Source organism: Hyperolius riggenbachi, chromosome 3 (genome assembly GCF_040937935.1).
Source record: "Hyperolius riggenbachi isolate aHypRig1 chromosome 3, aHypRig1.pri, whole genome shotgun sequence".
Taxonomy (NCBI): Eukaryota; Metazoa; Chordata; class Amphibia; order Anura; family Hyperoliidae; genus Hyperolius; species Hyperolius riggenbachi.
Window position 1 is genome coordinate 435,884,959 of NC_090648.1, and position 18,758 is coordinate 435,903,716.

The 18,758-nt window shown below is 43.5% G+C and overlaps 1 protein-coding gene across 4 annotated transcripts in view; it reads left to right on the forward strand.

Annotated features, from left to right (window-relative positions):
* DDX11 (DEAD/H-box helicase 11) overlaps positions 1-18,758 on the forward strand; it is a 176,640-nt gene that overhangs the window by 77,496 nt on the left and 80,386 nt on the right. For all 4 annotated transcript variants that reach the window (XM_068277660.1, XM_068277657.1, XM_068277658.1 and 1 more), the window contains exons 6-8: positions 7,944-7,986; positions 12,076-12,183; positions 16,317-16,404. In XM_068277660.1, coding sequence (XP_068133761.1) covers positions 7,944-7,986; positions 12,076-12,183; positions 16,317-16,404 — 239 coding nt within the window. The remainder of the gene's footprint in view (positions 1-7,943; positions 7,987-12,075; positions 12,184-16,316; positions 16,405-18,758) is intronic.

An 18,758-nucleotide genomic window follows, 5' to 3' on the forward strand; every position in this document is an offset into this window, starting at 1 on the left:
CAGGAGTACAGCTGTCTGTTTGTCACCCAAAGTGCATAAAAAAGTAGACTGAACCCAGGAGGTCCAGATGCAGAGATCAGGCCACTGCAGGCTACTGCCGTCTTCAGTCCAAACTGCAGTTGTGAACAATAGTGATGTAATCCCCTGTCTACCTAATGAAACTTGAGATATTGGGTGGGGCTTCTGAAGAAAGGGCACCTCTTGCTTTAGAAGCCCCACCCAATATTTCAAGCTTATTTAGGACTAACACTATGGGCATCAATGTAAATTAGCTCTATGGTACTTAAAGAGAAACCGTAACCAAGAATTGAACGTCATCCCAATCAGTAGCTGATGCCTCCTTTCCAATGAGAAATCTATTACTTTTCTCAAACAGATCATCAGGGGGCTCTATGGCTGATTTTGTGGTGAAACCTCTCCCACAGTGTGATGTCAGTGCCTCACTGCATTGAGGTACTGACATCACACTGTGGGAGCCTTGTTACATTGTGGAAAACAACAGCTGTTTCCAACTGCCAAAAAAGCAAGCAGCATCTCTTTCCAGTGACATCACCTGCCAGCAGTAAAAATGTCACCATGTGATAAATGTCTGAATGTAAATCAGGGAGAGAAAAGATTTTGCAATGAGCAAACATGCGCAAAAGGTGGATCAGCGCAAGGTTAGGATTTAGTTAGTGTTAGGCCCCTCCCATGGAGGATCGACTTCTTCGCAGTGGGAGGGACAAGTACTTAAAAGGTTGCATGCAAGCTGTTACAGGAAACTAACATCCTCCTCCAGTGGTAGACAGGTCATGTGTATGCTCAGTGTGTATTATATCCCACAAGTGGGGCTTGCACTCTTTTGCAGGTAGGCACTTGCCTGTTTTTAAGTAGCGCTGTTCATTTCCTTGCAATGAGCAAACATGGACAAAATCATTTATACATTATTATTACAAAAAATATGCACTTTTTTATTACATTATTTTCACTGGAGTTCCTCTTTAAAGTCAGTAGGGCTTTGGTGACATTCCAGTTTGTTTTGAGTTTTGAATAGATAGGACATAAAATTGCCAAAAAACACTGACCTTGTTTTATTTCTTGCTTATTGCTCCTTCATGTAAGGGCCCGTTTCCACTATCGCGAATCCGCATGCGTTGCCCGCATGGGGATTCGCACAGCCAGTACAAGTGGATGGGACTGTTTCCACTTGTGCGTTTTTCCTGCACGTTTTTCTGTGCAGAAAAAATCTGCAGGGTAGGGCCCTCAGAATTCGCCTGCATGTGGAATGCAGGCGAATCGCACGCAATGTATTTAATAGGGAAATCGCATGCGATTTCCCCATGCGTTTTTGCCGCGATTTCGCATGCGATTTCGCATAGGTACCCATGTTAATTCACACAGGCAGTGACATGGTTAAAATCGCATCACCCTAACCTATGCGAAATCGCGGCAAAAAACGCATGCGGAATCGCACCCGCATGCGATTTTCCTGCGGTGATTCGCCGGCGATTCCGCAACGCTATAGTGGAAACGGGCCCTAACAGTGGTAATGGCTTGTCAGCAAAATATAGCTCTGCTCACTGACTACAGTTCAGTCTTCTGTAGGCTCCCACAGAAATAGCTAGTGACTCTCCCACTGTCTTGTTCTAGGGACAGCTGTGTAAAGTGTCACCGCCGTCTGCTGCCTGAATGTAAGAGAGGTTTCCTGGGCTTAGAAGCAGTTCTGTGTATTGATGTGCAGAGATTTCACTCAGTCTGGAAAAGGAGCAAACTGATCTAGCAAACAGCTACATTAAGTAACAGCATCTCTTTGCTAAACAGTATGATTTTCACATTGACCTTTATTATGTCATGGCTTGAATTATTTGCGCAGCTGTCAAAAGTGACAAACTGCATCAAAAACCTCTTTCCCACCCCTCACTAATGCAAAATGCAGCACAAATGATAATCCCACAGTGAGACAGTGGAATACAGAAATATAACATTGCAGCTTATTGATCATGCGAATAGTGTTTTCAAATGTAAATTTAGCTAATCAAATCCCTTATTTAAAAACAGAGACATGCCTGTAGTAAATTTTATCAGTAGGCTTTGCAGTGGTGCCCTTCACTTTTGATCTTGGGGTACCCCATTATGTAGCCATGTCATGTATTTTGAACTTTGACAGATTCACTTTAAGCACCGCTCATTCAGACTATATGTCTCCATTATTCATTTATTTATTTTGACGTGGCTGGCAAAATGATTTTATAATGAGGCGCCCTTGTTCTCCACCGAAGTAATGAGGTCTGTGCTCAATGAGAATGACATCTTACTTCATTTACAAGGCTTGACAGGTGAAGATTAATAGTGCTATTGAAGGGAGATCAAGGCCAGTTTTCTCCTTTAGTGTGTGAGTTCGCCAATGCGTTCCCGCTGTCCTTACCTCTGTGCGGGACGGCATTTACCGCAGGTACATGGCAGCCTGACATTATAATGGGGCTGACACAGCTGTCTGTGAAGTAGAATGTGTATTCGATGTGACTGGCGCGTCACTTTTTGTGACAGGGCACGCACGGCCGTTGAGCGGTTTTGATCTGAGGGTTGTTTTTAAATGCCTGGATGACAGATCTCTATTGACACAGCTTGCCCAGGCTTTATTAATGAGGCTTTCGCTCCACGAAGCAAACGGATACACATTTACCTTTCAAGCGGGTGACATTTTTACTGGTGACAGCTGCAGGATCTGCCATCTGTGACGGCATTACGTGGCAGGCAAGCTTTGGCGGCAGGGATTGTTTCACTGAGTTTAAAGGAGGGATCTGGGATCGCTGGATTGTGAGATGATGAATGAATTGGTTTTAGAAAAATAGACTGAGGATATGATGGTAAAGTCCTTCTATCAAAAGTGCATGACAGAGCGATTGGAGCTACACTAGTGGCATAGCTAAGGAATTGGGGCCCCCGTGCAAATTTTACTTTGGGCCTCTCAAGTACTCTGTACATCTGATCTCATCCAGAGATACTCCATATCCCACTCCATCCCAACCTCCAACATTGTACGGATGTCTGCCCCTCGCATCACTTGCACACTCCCGAGGCTCCAGGACTTCTCCAGAGCAGACCCTAATTTATGGAACTCCCTCCACCCATCAGGCTCGCCCCCACCTTCATATCATTCAGTCAGACTTTAAAGGAATACTGGTGGGGGGTCGGGGGAAAATTAGTTGAACTTACCCGGGGCTTCTAATGGTCCCCCGCAGATGTCCTGTGCCCGCGCAGCCACTGTCAGATGCTCCGGCCCCGCCTCCGGTTCACTTCTGGAATTTCAGACTTTAAAGTCTTAAAACCACTGCGCCTGCGTTGCCGTGTCCTCGCTCCCACTGATGTCACCAGGAACGTACTGCGCAGGCACAGACCATGCTGGGCTTTTGCTTTACACTTCTGGTGACGACAGCGGCAACGCAGGCGCAGTGGTTTTCAGACTTTAAAGTCTGAAATTCCAGAAGTGAATCGGAGTCGGAGCATCGGTGAGTGGCTGCGCGGGCACAGGATGTCTGCGGGGGACCATTAGAAGCCCCGGGTAAGTTCAACTCATTTTCCCCCGACCCCCCCTACAGTATTCCTTTAAAGACCCATCTGTTTACCATAGCCTACCTGCCATCTTCATAACTTAAAGCCCCCCCCCTCTGATCTGCCACCCCACCCCTCCTAATGTGTTACTTCTTTACCCCTTAGATCAGGGGTCCTCAAACTTTTTTGATTGAGGGCCGGGTCAACATTCTTCAGATTGCTGGAAGGCCGGAACATACATAAAATGATGCGGAAAAACATTACATTAAATCTAGGTATTGATTCCCCCAATCATGCCTGGAGGAGGACTCCCAGCAGCAGACATTCAGTCATGCGGCGCCCCAAGAACGTCTTTGTGCACCAGACAGTGAAGCATACCAAGGTGACAACCTGCAATCCAGTTGGACAGCAGTGTCACCCGATGCTGAATTGGAAGCCAGCGTATTACTGCTCACTGGCTTCTACAGTATGTGGATGGGTGGTGCTAGCACTGCTATTCTCTATGTGGGCCATCAAGATTTAAAGGTGCAGTGGGCCACATCTACAAGTTATACATTTTGTGTTTGGGGGCCAGTGAAAAATCCTTGGGGGGCCGCATTCAGCCCACGGGCCTTAGTTTTAGGACCACTGCCTTAGATTGTAAGCTTTTTTTAGCAGTGCGCTCTCTTCTCCGTGTGCTCTTCTCAGCCAACCATACAGACTCAGTGACTTGTCTTCATTTATCCCTACCTTGCAATCTTTACAGCATTGTTTATTATTTCACTATCTTGTGTGCCATTGTTGTACACTTTAATGTTTTCAACGTCATCTCCCCTATCTATTGTATGTTAGTTCATTATAAATAAAGTTTAATAATATGGGATCCCAAAACCCACCTAGGACAGCCGCATTGTAAGCAGGGGAGAGGAACAGGTTTTTTTTTTTTTTATTGATTACCACTATTTAAAGCCCATATAGAGTTGATAATTAAAAACAAATAAAAACTTTTTAAGTTCTCCCTGTGCTCAATGCAGAGTAACTAGTTCAACAGGTAGTACAACCTCCAGTGAATCTCATAGTGTTAAAAGTACCAATCTCGGTACTCAGTAATCCACAGCGTATTGGCATCTCGGCAATACACAGAGGCTCAGTGTCTCGACATGTGCGCACTCGGTCCACTCCCTCCACTTCTGCAAACGTCACAGGGCAGGCAGGCTAACCTTTTCGTGTCTTATTAGATGACAGAATTCCAATAATAACAGTTCAGCATACAAGCGCATCCGTGGATAAACCACTGTTGATCGGTCCTTGATCATCCCGTCTGTGTGGAAGCATCATCCAGGGATCCAATATGGAAGGTGTTGAAGCTCTCCAGATTAGACCAGGGCCGAATCAGGATATTAGCAAAATCACAGGCTATTTGTGCCAATAGGTAAGTAACATTTATTGGAAAGAAGAAAAAAAATGCATGCAGTGGCCTGACACGGTTCCCAAGGATCACCCTTATTTTATCACAGGCTGTTTGCTTTCCAAGGACTCATCTGAAGAGCTTCAGCAGCTTCCATATTGGCTCCCTGGACGGTACTTTCACACAGAGAATGCCAGCCTGCCTGCCCTGTGATGTTTGCAGAAGTGGAGGAAGTGGACCGGGTGCGCACACACTGAGATGCTCAGCCACTGTGTATTGACGAGATGTTGTAGATTACTGAGTACCAAGATTGTGGCGCTAGTGATGGTGGACAGCAATTAGCAGAGGTATTCATCCACGGACTACTTAAGGAGGAGATAAAGAGAAGACTTTCAACACTCTGACATCCACCAGAGGTGTTAAGTTTTTTATAGTTTTTTTGAGAATTGATAATTTCCAGCGTAGCACCAATGAGGAGCTAATACAGTGGTTGAAGGCAGGCCCCTCTGGTCCAGGGGCCCTGGGGTGGTCACAGACTCTGTATCCCCTATTGCTACACAGAGCTACACCCAAGACAATAATAATCAAATTAGTTGTGCGGCTACAGCCTCCGGATTTACTGAAGCCAGAAAGCCTTTGTGATCCACTAAACCTGGAATTTTTGTGAAAATGTATGTAACTAGGTGGTAACAGATGTGTAGCACTTACCTGTGCCATATCAGATCATACTGAGGATTGATAAGATTAATAAAATGACCATCATGTAGCTGTAGCTTGTGTGCAGCACCTGTTAGAATGTTATTTCAGCAAATCCAGGACCTTTCAGCAAGCTCAACTACATGATCTGATCTGACAAAGGTGAGTGATGAAAATGTATTCCACCTAAAGGAAGATGGATTTTAAAACGATCCAGTTTAGGATTGCTGAATCACACAGGTTGGCCACTACTCTCCAACCTTTGTAAGCCACGACCTTAGAGATCCAGGAGGAAGTGGTTCATTGTTGTGAGGAAGCTCCTCCTCTTTGTATTTTCAAGCCTTCTTTTGACGAAGCATGAATGTGATTGATGGCTTTACAGACCAATGGGGTGAGTCGCTGGGGAGTTATTTGTTTAGAGCTCCACCTCCTGTTTTGATTGGGATGCTTTGGAAGTACAGGAAATGCGTTGTTTTGCTGAAATAGGATAGCTCCATAGGATGAGGTGTAGTCATTGGTCACCAAGGATCCTTGGACTAGTGGGGTTTTTTTTTCTACCATTAAAATTCACATTGTAATAGCACATTAGTGTAATGTTTTGTTCTCTGGTGACTGAGACTTCAAAGTCAACAGAAAAAATCCATACTGATATGTCAGGTAGCTGAAAACAAGAGCTCCACTGGCTTTGTTTGAAACAGCATACCACTACACCCTTTGCAACATGAACGCTGTGCGCTTTTTTTTTATCTAGCAAACCTCTGGCTGTAGTAAACTCAGTCCTCAGGTCCCGACCATGCACCTGTATGAATATACCCACTTGAGGACCGCAAACCCCCCTAAAAACCAGGACATTTTTCATAAATTGGGCCACTACAGCTTTCAGACCTCGCTGCAGGGCCGCACAACTCGGCACACAAATGATTCCCCCTTCTTTTCTCCCCACCAACATAGTTCTCTGTTGGTGGGGTCTCATCACTCCCCCAATGTTTATTTATTTTAATTTTTTTTTACACATTTTTTTTTTTTTTTATAAAAATGCCTATTTTTCTTTTATTTTTCCCACCCTCCCCCTGTCAGTCTATCACAGAGATCGTCTGTGATAGGCTTCAGCCTATCACCACCGATTGCTTCGTCCCCAGTACAGCGCTGCCTTAGATCGCAGCGCTGTACAGGTATATTAGACGGCCGTCTAACAGTCTCCGAGCGATCGCCACTAGGAGACTGAAGGTTAAACGTAAGCGGAGATGTGCGCGCATCGGCGCGAGCGCTCTCCTGCTAGCCCCATAGAAGGCCATTCATGCCAATCGGTGTGGTCCTGGGGCTGCCGCCGCGTTCACGCCAATTGACGTAGAGCGATCGGCAAGAAGTTACAATGTACGACCAGTTCTGTTAGCGTAATCTTCAGATATAAAGGGATTCTACTGTAATAACTATGACTTGGCCCCTAAGTCTGTAGACTTTAATGTTGTAATGTGAGATAATTGTTTAGTGCAACAGTAAAGAGACACTGACCCATATGCAATTCACTTTTTTTTCCTAGGTGATATGTTCTGACCTTGTCAATAAAATGCCTTTTAAAGAAAACCTGAATTGGGGCAGGAGGGATAATTTAAACATACTTTGGGCTACCTCTAGCCCCCTCCGGCCTGATCAGTCCCTCGCAGTCCTCCACCACCTACTCTTTTGTCCGCAATCAGCTCCGGTAAGTTTGCCGGTCTGAGGCTAATTGTGCTTGCGCAGCCTGGCCACGCATGTGCCCCCGTTGCTCTTCCATTGCTCGGAGCATTTGGGAGCGTGACGAGGAGCGTGCACGGCCAGACTGCGCCTACACCCAATGACCACGACTGGGCAACTTACCGGGGCCGATTGCAGACGATTGAGTTGGCAGCAGGGAACAGGGAGGGAGCAATCAGGCCAGAGAGGGCTGGAGGAAGCCCCAGGTATGTATACATTTTATCTCCTGCCCCATCTCAGGTACACTTTTTAAACTACCAGCAAACAGGAAAATACACAAAATATATTTGACAGTACTTTATCCCCTAGTTTTGTTATTTTCTTCAGTTGCAAAGTACTGAAAGTTATTTTAAAGAGAGAAAAAAAAAAAGAAAAAGTATCTCCTAGGAGAAAACTTAGGAGAAAAAGTTAATTGCATATGGGCCACTGTCTTCTCCACACAAAACAGTACTGGGTGCAGGTGAAGTGCTATATGATTTATTTAAGAAGAAAAAAAAAAGATATTGCAGATTCTTTCTAGCTATTACAATTAATTGAAGAATTTGGTTTTCTTAACTGAAATAACTTAATACTTTTCTCCCTCGTGTGCCCTCAGGCTGGACGATGAAGATGATTTGGAAGAGGAACATGTTACTAAGGTAAGTAATCTAAATGCAATCCTGAAGGTCCTCAAGAATCACGTCTAGGTAATGGTGTATATGTTTTGTTAAGACAGTCTCAATTTTAATCTTATTTTGACTAAATGTTATATTTTAGCGTACTATAATAACTGTATAGAGAGGAGCTTTTTTTATGAAGACTGGTCCCTGGTCCTAGTGTTTGTATGTTGTTACCCAAACTCTCAAATGCTATTATATTTGTTTTGAAAGAGAGACCGCATCAATATATCTGTGAAGGAGTGGTCCGCTCCTTGAGCAAGCAATGGCCTTTTACTCTTCCCTCAGCAGCGGTTCCACTGATCATGTGACTCTTCTAGTTACTTACAGCTGTCAGCAAGTTTACCTCACAGTAGTTTGTTGTCAAACTGCTTTAAACGCAGCTTCTGCAATGACTTTGCCATGTCTGGCTGCTTTTTATTGATTTGACTTTTTAGTTCTCCTTTTAAATTAGTAAAAAAAATGCCAGTAAACAGTTTGCTGAATTACCGTAAGCAGGGTAAATGCATAAATACGATGGATGCTGCAGTGTGATTTTAAACTATATTATGCGTTGATAATGGCACAATAAATTTGGAGGAAATTGCTATGCCCAGTAGGTTATATCCTGTTGGATGCAAAGTCTAAACAAAATTGATTGAATCCCTATTGCATAACTTTATCCAGCTCAAATGATCTTCATGCCATTCCTAAAAATAGTAGCTAGGACGCGATATTTGGATGGCGTCCCATCTGTTTCTGCTGCCTTTCAAAATAATAATTGATCCGTAAGTAGCTGTCAGATATAATGATGAGAATATCTAGCAGTTATTGCATTGTGTTTGTTTGATCTGTGTGTGTTCTGTGCACTCTGTTTGGCATCTTAAAGTGGAACGCCAGTGAAAATAACGTAATGAACAAAAGTGCTTATTTTTACAATAATTCTGTATAAGTGATTTAGTCAGTGTTTGTCCATTGTAAAATCTTTCCTCTCCCTGATTTACATTCTGACATTTATCATATGGTGACATTTTTACTGCTGGCAGGTGATGTCACTGGAAGGAGATGCTGCTTTTTTGGCAGTTGGAAACAGCTGTTATTTCCCACAATGCAACAAAGGAGGGGTTTCACCACAATATCAGCCATACAAAGCCCCCTAATGATCCGTTTGAGAAAAGGAAAAGATTTCTCATGGGAAAGGGGGTTTCAGGTACTGATTGAGATGAAGTTCAATCCTTGGTCACAGTTTTTCTTTAAGCTTTATACACACACTAGATCGTGGTTGCTGCAAACTAATAATTGTTTAAAAAATTGCCCCAACAATGTTGACAGTGATTATCATCCAAGGAGACCGATCCATTCTGGCAGATCAGATGACAATCACTGTTTGTTACCGAACAATAATAAACGATCAATCCATTCAAAGTACTTGCATGCGCTGAATTGAAGGGCCTGTTTCTACTAGGTGCAAATTTGTGTTTTTGTTTTTTTTTCAGCACAGAAATTTGCACAGCAGTGAATTGCTATGGGCCTGTATCCATTAGATGCGAGAATGGCATCCAGAAATAAACTGACAACCATGTTGCTATTTTTTCAGATGTCGCATGTAGGAAAATTGTGTGTGTTGAGGTTTTTCCTGCAAAGATTTTTTTTTTTGCAATGAGTAGCACTTTTGTCCTCCGTATACTGCTATATGGTATATGATATATGCTATAGCAGCATAGATGGCGCTATTGTGGCCTGGAACGCGAAGAATCACTCGCGTCCCCAGCCTGTCAGCTCCTGTCACCGAAACAGGAAGTGGCTGTCAGCGGGGCCAGGAGGATCGGAGGGAGACGGCGAGGGCACCGGACAGCTGCAGGGGGCTATTGGAAGCCCCAGGTGAGTAAAACTCATTTTTTTTTTTTTGACTTAAGTGTCCCTTTAAAGGTCATTCTATCTATGTTCTATTTTAAGAAGGCACATTTCACCAAGCATTACTTATTAGTAGGAGGGCTTTTCGGTCTCTTTTATCCCCCTATACATTCCTAGTGGTTTGGTTCACCCCGAGCTGCTTGGTTACTCTGTAACTGGTCCAAGCCCTCCCCCATACAGCCATATCAATCCCTGCCATGTACTGATGAGGACCAAAAGTCCAAAACAGGTTGTCATCATGTGGGGTTGATGTGGCTGTATAATACAGTGGTTTGCAAAAGTATTCGGCCCCCTTGAAGTTTTCCACATTTTGTCATATTACTGCCACAAATACAAACCAATTTTAATGAAATTCCACATGAAAGACCAATACAAAGTGGTGTACACGTGAGAAGTGCAACAAAAATCATACATGATTCCAAACATTTTTACAAATAAATAACTGCAAAGTGGGATGTGCGTAATTATTTAGCCCCCTTTGGTCTGAGTGCAGCCAGTTGCCTGATGAGTGATAATGACTAAATAGAGTGCACGTGTGTAATCTAATGTCAGTACAAATACAGCTGCTTTGTGATGGCCTCAGAGGTTGTCTAAGAGAATATTGGGAGCAACAACACCATGAAGTCCCAAGAACACACCAGACAGGTCAGGGATAAAGTTATTGAGAAATTTAAAGCAGGCTTAGGCTACAAAAAGATTTCCAAAGCCTTGAACATCCCACGGAGCACTGATGAAGCGATCATTCAGAAATTGAAGGAGTATGGCACAACTGTAAACCTACCAAGACAAGGCCGTCGTCCTAAACTCACAGGCCGAACAAGGAGAGCGCTGATCAGAAATGCAGTCAAGAGGCCCATGGTGACTCTGGACGAGCTGCAGAGATCTACAGCTCAGGTGGGGGAATCTGTCCATAGGACAACTATTAGTCGTGCACTGCACAAGGTTGGCCTTTATGGAAGAGTGGCAAGAGGAAAGCCATTGTTAACAGAAAAGCAAAAGAAGTCCTGTTTGCGGTTTGCCACAAGCCATGTGGGGGACACAACATGTGGAAGAAGGTGCTCTGGTCAGATGAGACCAAAATGGAACTTTTTGGCCAAAATGCAAAACACTATGTGTGACGGAAAACTAACCCTGCACATCACTCTGAACACACCCTCCCCACTGTCAAATGTGGTGGTGGCAGCATCATGCTCTGGGGGTGCTTCTCTTCAGCAGGGACAGGGAAGCTGGTCAGAGTTGATGGGAAGATGGATGGAGCAAATACAGGGCAATCTTGGAAGAAAACCTCTTGGAGTCTGCAAAAGACTTGAGACTGGGGCGGAGGTTCACCTTCCAGCAGGACAACGACCCTAAACATAAAGCCAGGGCAACAATGGAATGGTTCGAAACAAAACATATCCATGTGTTAGAATGGCCCAGTCAAAGTCCAGATCTAAATCCTATCGAGAATCTGTGGCAAGATCTGAAAACTGCTGTTCACAAACGCTGTCCATCTAATCTGACTGAGCTGGAGCTGTTTTGCAAAGAAGAATGGGCAAGGATTTCAGTCTCTAGATGTGCAAAGCTGGTAGAGACATACCCTAAAAGACAGGCAGCTGTAATTGCAGCAAAAGTTGGTTCTACAAAGTATTGACTCAGGGGGCTGAATAATTACGCACACCCCACTTTGCAGTTATTTTTTTTGTAAATGTTTGGAATCCTGTATGATTTTCGTTCCACTTCTCACGTGTACTCCACTTTGTATTGGTCTTTCACGTGGAATTCCAATAAAGTTGATTCATGTTTGTGGCAGTAATATGACAAAATGTGGAAAACTTCAAGAGGGCCGAATACTTTTGCAAACCACTGTATTTAAAGCTATAGGCATGCTATACACCAGCGGTTCTGGATGCTTGCCTGGCTTACAGGGGTGAAAGAGATAATTTGCATATTCAGTAGTGGAGCATTGTGGGTAACCACAAATGTTCACTTATAGCTGAATTATTGCAAGTTTCCTTCTGTTTTAAGAAGGCAAATTTCACCAAGCATTGCTTTTTAGTAGGAGGACTTGTCATTCTCTTTTATCCCCCTATATATTCCTAGTGGTTTGGGTCACCCGAGCTGCTTGGTTACTCTGTCTCTCCTATCTATGTGCAGATGGTTTTTGTTCTCATAACACACATATTCCTTCTCTCCCAGATCTATTACTGCAGCCGCACCCACTCCCAGCTCTCCCAGTTTGTCCATGAGCTGCAGAAAAGCCCATTTGGGAAGGAGACTCGGTTGGTGTCTCTGGGGTCTCGCCAGGTACGAACAACATAACTTGCTTATGATATTTATTTCCTAGATTCTAGTAAAATGTCAGTCCATCAAAAATGCTACTTTAGTTATAGATGAAAAATGGAAGGCTCATTTTTTTTCTTTATCAATATTTTTTTGCAACCCCACCATGAGTAATAGCTGTATGGCTGCATGCGGGTACCTTAGGGACTTAATCGTTGGCATCACCGTTATGAAATTGACATCCTATCATATGCTGTGACATTTTTCCTGAGAATCCCTATGTGTACTTCGAGATATCGGTTTATTTATCATGTCAGTGTGCAGAGTGAATTATTCAGATGGCCAATGTTAGCAGCTCAGGGATGGTGGGAACAGCTACTGAAGTCTCACTCCATAGACATGTAAAATAGACAATTTCAAAGCAAAGAAATCTAATGTAGATTCCAGACATGAGCACATACACCCTCCTTCCTAAATCTTCAATTAACATCTAGGTGGGCTTACTTCCTCACAGTCCCCCACCATACTATTCTTCTCATGCAGCCTTCTGGAGTGCCAATGATGACCATCTACAGGAGCAGGCCTGATACTTCATAACAGCTTGACCTCCCTCTTTCACTTCTGGGAGAGGACTTACCTCCACCCCATGCTGCTGATTGGAGCAAGTCTTGGTTGTTCCAGTCATTAACCTACCACCCTGTCTAGTGATCAACAGGGTATGATCTTACAGTATTGTGTGATGCGGAGATTGTGGGAGGAGTCAGGTGTGTGAAAGCATGATAGTCCAGCCTGTCTGATTGGAAGGTAAGGTTGTGTGACTCCAAAGCTGAGGACCACAGTAGATGAGTATAGAGAGTGTAGCGGGTAAACTGGTAAATTATATGGGCAGGCACATGGCAGAGTAAAGGATAGAACACCATATAAAATAAATAACATACAGATGAGAACATCAGACTTGGAGAAGGATTTGGGAATACTGTTTGATTACAAGTTAAGTAACCATATGTGATGCCAAGCAGCAGCAGCTAAAGCAAATACAATTCTGGGATGCATAAAACAGAAAATAAAATCTTGAGACGCTTGTATACTACTCCCTTTGTATGAATCACTTGTTAGGCCACATCTGGAGTATAGGATACCGTTTTGGGCCCCACACTATAGAACAGACATTGACCTTCTGGAACGGGTACAAGGACAGGCAACTAAATTAATCAGAGGGATGGAAGATCTCACTTACCAAGAAAGGCTGGACAAACTGGGCTTATTTAGCTTGGAAAAAAGGTGACTGAGAGGTGACCTGATTAACATGCATAAATACATCAGAGGGCAATACGAAAGCTTAGCAGATGAGCATTTAGTCCCTAGGGATGTACAACAAACAAGGGGATGGAGAAAAAAAAAAGTTTTTGCAGTGTATTTAGAAAGGGGTCCTTCACAGTGTGGTTAAAATCTGGGATATCTTGCCTCTATATCTGCATTTAACGTAGGCTTGGATGCTTTCCTTTCATTGAAGCATTGAAGAGCATCCATGACTATAATTGCTCGGTAATTCCCATGAAAGTTTATGAAGGGATTTATCAGACTATCATCTGAAATCAAGACGGATTTTTTCCCTTTTAAGGCTAATTGGCCCATGCCTTGTAAGGTTTTTCGCCTTCCCTGGATCAACTGGGCTATGTGTGGATTCAGGACACAGTTTTGTTTTTCTTTGTTTTGTTTTTTTCTGGTTGAACTTGATGGACAGGTGTCTTTTTTCCAACCAAGCTAACTATGTAAAGGCGTACCGAAAGCAATTACATAAAGAAAAAAATGTAGGATTTGCATTTAATATTTTATAAAAAAAATGATTTTTAAACCTATCCATGGTCTTTCCCTTTTAAGAGAGCGGCTTTGTTCACCGTCTAGCTTATGCTTTAATATATGTTTGACTCGACCTTCCTGGAGGGCCGCTTGCACTCCTCTGGCAGTGATAGAATAGCCCAGGAAACTTTCTTGTAAGGACATTGTGTTTTTAGGATGAGGTGTGTTGATGAAACTTGTGAGGTGCTGACAGCCTCAGTGAGATGAGTGATGAATCTTCCCCCTAGTCGCTCTCACTCACCCATGCAGGATCCTGGCACATTTTTACATAATGTCCTCACTGCGGGAAGGAGGAGGTGAGGAGATACGGCTTGGGCTCGGTACAGAAGTCCTATTTGGCATTGCTGCTCGGTCGCGGTGAATATCGCCTCCTCTGTAATATATGCAATGGTGCACGCAACGCTATTAATAGCTGTTCTCCTAAATTGAATGCTCGCAGTATGAGGACAAAAGTATATTATGGTTGAAGGAGAAGCGGAGGTTACATTTTCTGCAGGATGGAAAATGGATAGAGCTTCCTTGTAGCATAGGACAAGGGACATCAAAGAGGACCGGTCAGGGTTTGCAGCTCTTCTGAACGAGTGCTGCTTTATAAAGCCCAAGTTTAGGCATATATATGTTTTTATTTTAATTTTCATTTAATATAACCTTGCTTTATATGCGCTGTACACAAATAAAAAAAAAACATTTTTACCTTTAAAGGGAACCTGAAGTAAGAGGGATGTGAAGGTTGCCATATTTATTTAATTTTAAATAATACAAATTGCCTGTCTGCCCTGCTGGGCCTCTGCTTTTAGCCATAGACCATGAACAAGCATACAGATCCGATGTTTCTGGTAAAAAATCCATCAAGATTCGCTGCATGCTTTTTTCAGGTGTGTGATTCATAATCTGATGCCAGAATAATCACCGGGACTGCCAGGCAACTGGTATTTTTTTTAAAGAAAATCTATATGGCAGCCTCCATATACATTTAAAAGGGAGCTGTCAGCCATACTCCTCTCAGAAAAAACACACACATATATAAGTAGATAAATACTTGCTCTACTTACATAACACATGTATTGTACTGTCCACATTTTGATTTTAGTTATTTATCTATAGTAAAAGAGAAAATCCTTCTTAGGATTTTCCATTTTGTCTGTGTGTATCTTGAAGCCAATCCTGACATCGTTTCCTCCCTTACTCTGCCTGTGTATCATTCGCCCCCCTCCCAGTCTTCAGACACTCCCACCCAGCTCTGTAGAAGAAAGTGCATTGAGAAATATTGGCCAGAGAGGAACAGTGGTGTGGGAGGGGAAAATAGGAGGGAAAGAGGCTTCAGCCAATCAGGCTGCATTAGTTAAGTCTTGAGGGGATAGTAAAGAAGCAAAAAAAGACAACCCAGCATGCCCTGTAACTTCCTTTGTGTGACAGAGGTACCGAATAAGAGCCAGGGAAACTGGGGAATGTTGTTTTATGGAGAAGAAAATTAAGAGTGATTTTTTTTTTTTTTACTTTTGGATGGCCTGGTTAACATCCTTATTACTTGTTTACCAGATAAAAAATAAAGAATTGATTTTATGCCCCACAGTTACACTTTAACCTCCTTAGCGTTCTGGACAAGCTGAGCTCGTCCAGTAACGCCGCAGGGCACCGCTCAGGCCCTGGTGGGCCGATTTGAAGATTTTTTTTGAAACACGCAGCTAGCACTTTGCTAGCTGCGTGTTTCTCCGATCCGCCTCTACCCGACATGTAACAGGGACCCCCCCCCCCCGAGACCCCTGCGCAGCCTGGCCAATCAGTGCCAGGCAGCGCTGAGGGGTGGATCGGGACTCCCTGTGACGTCACAACGTCATTCCGTTCGTCGCCATGGCGACGGGGCAAGCCCTGAAGGAAATCCCGTTCAGAACGCTAGGGTAGCTGCATAATTGAAAAAAAAATTAGGTTAAAAAAACCACCGCGGGAAATCAGAACGCCAGGGAGGTTAATACTTCCTGAGTCAGTGGCCCGGAACAAGTAATATCTGATTACACCTGGTGCATGCTTGGTTCAGGGAAATGACTTGACTTGCTGAAGCTAAAATACCAGCATAGCAGCCAGGCACCTGTGTTTTTTTCTAAATAAATAAAAAAAATGGCAGCCTCGAAACTGCTCACTTTGCTTTTTCTTTAAGCACATTTTTTTTTACAGGTTTGCTTTAAGCTTTCCCTGTTGTAAGGTGCAGTTGTTTTCACAGATGCATTTGTTAGGATGTAATGAATTGTATGTGATGAACTACCAGCCATAAAGTGTACCTGTGCTTTGTCTGTCCACAGAACATGTGTGTGAATGATGAGGTACGCCGCCTGGGCACAGTGCAACTCATCAACGACCGCTGTATGGAGATGCAGAAGAGCAAGCATGGTAGGCATTAATGTGATCCATATACCCAGGGCTGTGGAGTTGGAGTCAGAGCCGAGGAGTCCGAGTCGGAGCAATTTTGGGTACCCGGAGTTGGAGTCTGATTTCACAAACTGAGGAGTCAGAGTCAGAAGATTTTTGTATCGACTCCACAGCCCTGCATATACCAACATTGCCCATTCAGACTACACCTTCAAGAGAAACTTGTGATAAAAAAGTGCCCTAAATGGTTACTCCTCTTGGGAGACGGAAGCCTCTGGATCTTTAAGACTTTTAGCCATAGACAGGGGAAGCCTGTGGATCTTTCAGCGACTTCCGCTGGCCCGTTCCTGCGCTGTCTTGTCTGAAAAACCTTTTGTCAAGGGCTTGTGCATGCTCAGTGGCTCGGACCCGATTTGGCTTGGCTTCTTACACTGAACCCCAAGTGGGTCCGTGCTACTGTGCAGGCGTGATGTGACCGCGCTTCAGGCATCTCATCACTGGAATGGTCTGGCTTTTTACACTGAACCCTGAGTGGGTCCTTACTACTGTGCAGGGGTGATGTGACAGCGCTTCAGGCATCTCATCGCTGGAATGGTGTGGCTTTTTACACTGAACCCTGAGTGGGTCAGTGCTACTGTGCAGGCGTGATGTGACCGCGCTTCAGGCATCTCATCGCTGGAACGGTCTGCGCAAGAGGACAGGGGAAGCCTCTGGAGAACCTAGAAGCTTTCCCCCTCTCACAGTAAGCATCTAAACTCGGCCATCGTAAACCTCACCGGTTTGCTTTTACGGTGTATTTCCACCATTACATCAAAATACACTGATAAAAATTGTTTCCTCAAGTGCTGCATCAATTGCATTAAAGCTATTACCTCCTCTGCCTATTTCTATAGAAACGGTCCAGTAAAGTCTACAGAGCATGTAACCTGCTCATGTGCTTCATACTTCTGGCAGTGATATGGGCTGTGTATGTGTCAGTTTGTGGGGCTGGATCTACACACATTTATGCTCCTAGATCCGGCCCTAAGAGCAATGTGTCTGTAGTGACAGACAGCGGCTATCTCAGCATGTATCTGAAAGCAGGAAGTAAGGAGTGCCTGGCTGTCTTCTTGAGTGCTCCATAGGCCCAACAGATTGTTTCTATAGAAGTAGGCAAAATAAGTAATTGGTGTAGGACTTCATTTTCCACTAAAAGTGAAATAGTACTTTAATCATAAGCTGCCACCCAGTCTCAACACACTACTGTTTGCATTTTCATATTCTAAAAAGAGCCCTTGAAGTGCGACTAAACTCAAAAATTCCTCTCTGCTATAAAAGATTAGCCACAGCATGATAACCTTTATGGGAAAAAAACAAATCTTAATTACAATTTATGGAAATCCTAAAAAAAACCCTGAGGTTTTAACTTGGTTTCACTTTAAAGGGAGCACTGAAAGGTTAAGCCTGCTTATAAGAACTAATTCAACACTTTGGCCAGCTAAACAAACAAAAAATACTGAGCAGTGACTGTCTTGAGCAACTGCATGTGGACTAAAGACTTTTCATTGTGTGCTGTGCAAGAAGAGTTCGGGTCTTCTTTTTTTTGCTTTTTTTTTTGTTTTGTTTTTAATCTAGGGTTGTAGAGCCCACTTCTTGCCACACCTCTGAGATACCAGCAGCCACGGGCATAGCAGTGAACTGGCAGCTGATTCTGACCTCTAGAAGTGTGACACAGAGCAGTCCCATGACCACTATTCACTTAGATCAAGAAAGGTATCTAGGGTCACTGTGGAGGCTCCAGATTATCTAGATCATGCTATATTGAAAGAAAAACAGGAGGTAGCTTCAACTGAACACCTATTTGTGTTCTATGGGAAGTTTCATCACTCTTTGAGATGTCAGTTAGGTGCTTGACTGAGGGCTCATATTTGTAAAATATCAATGTGAAGATGATAAAACCACATTGTTAAGTTGTGTTGAAGGCCCCCCTTCCTTGTTTAATGAAAGTTGACCCACTTTAAAGGACCTCTGTCATGAAAATCTTAACATTTAAAATACATGTAAACACATACAAATAAAAAGTATGTTTCTTCCAGAGTAAAATGAGCCATAAATTACTTTTCTCCTATGTTGCTGTCACTTACAGTAAGTAGTAGAAATCTGACATTACCCACAGATTTTGGACTAGCCCATCTTGTCATGGGGGTTTATCAGGGTTTTCTTTATTTTTAAAAGCACTCAGTGAATGGCAGTTGCTCAGTCCAACTGCCAAATAAGTGTGCAGCGAGCAGGGAGGCTGGACAGCATCATTGTATACATTTTTTTCAAGGAATGTCATTATAAAGAATAAAGACCATGTTGAGAATCCCCCATGAAGAGATGGACTAACCCAAAAC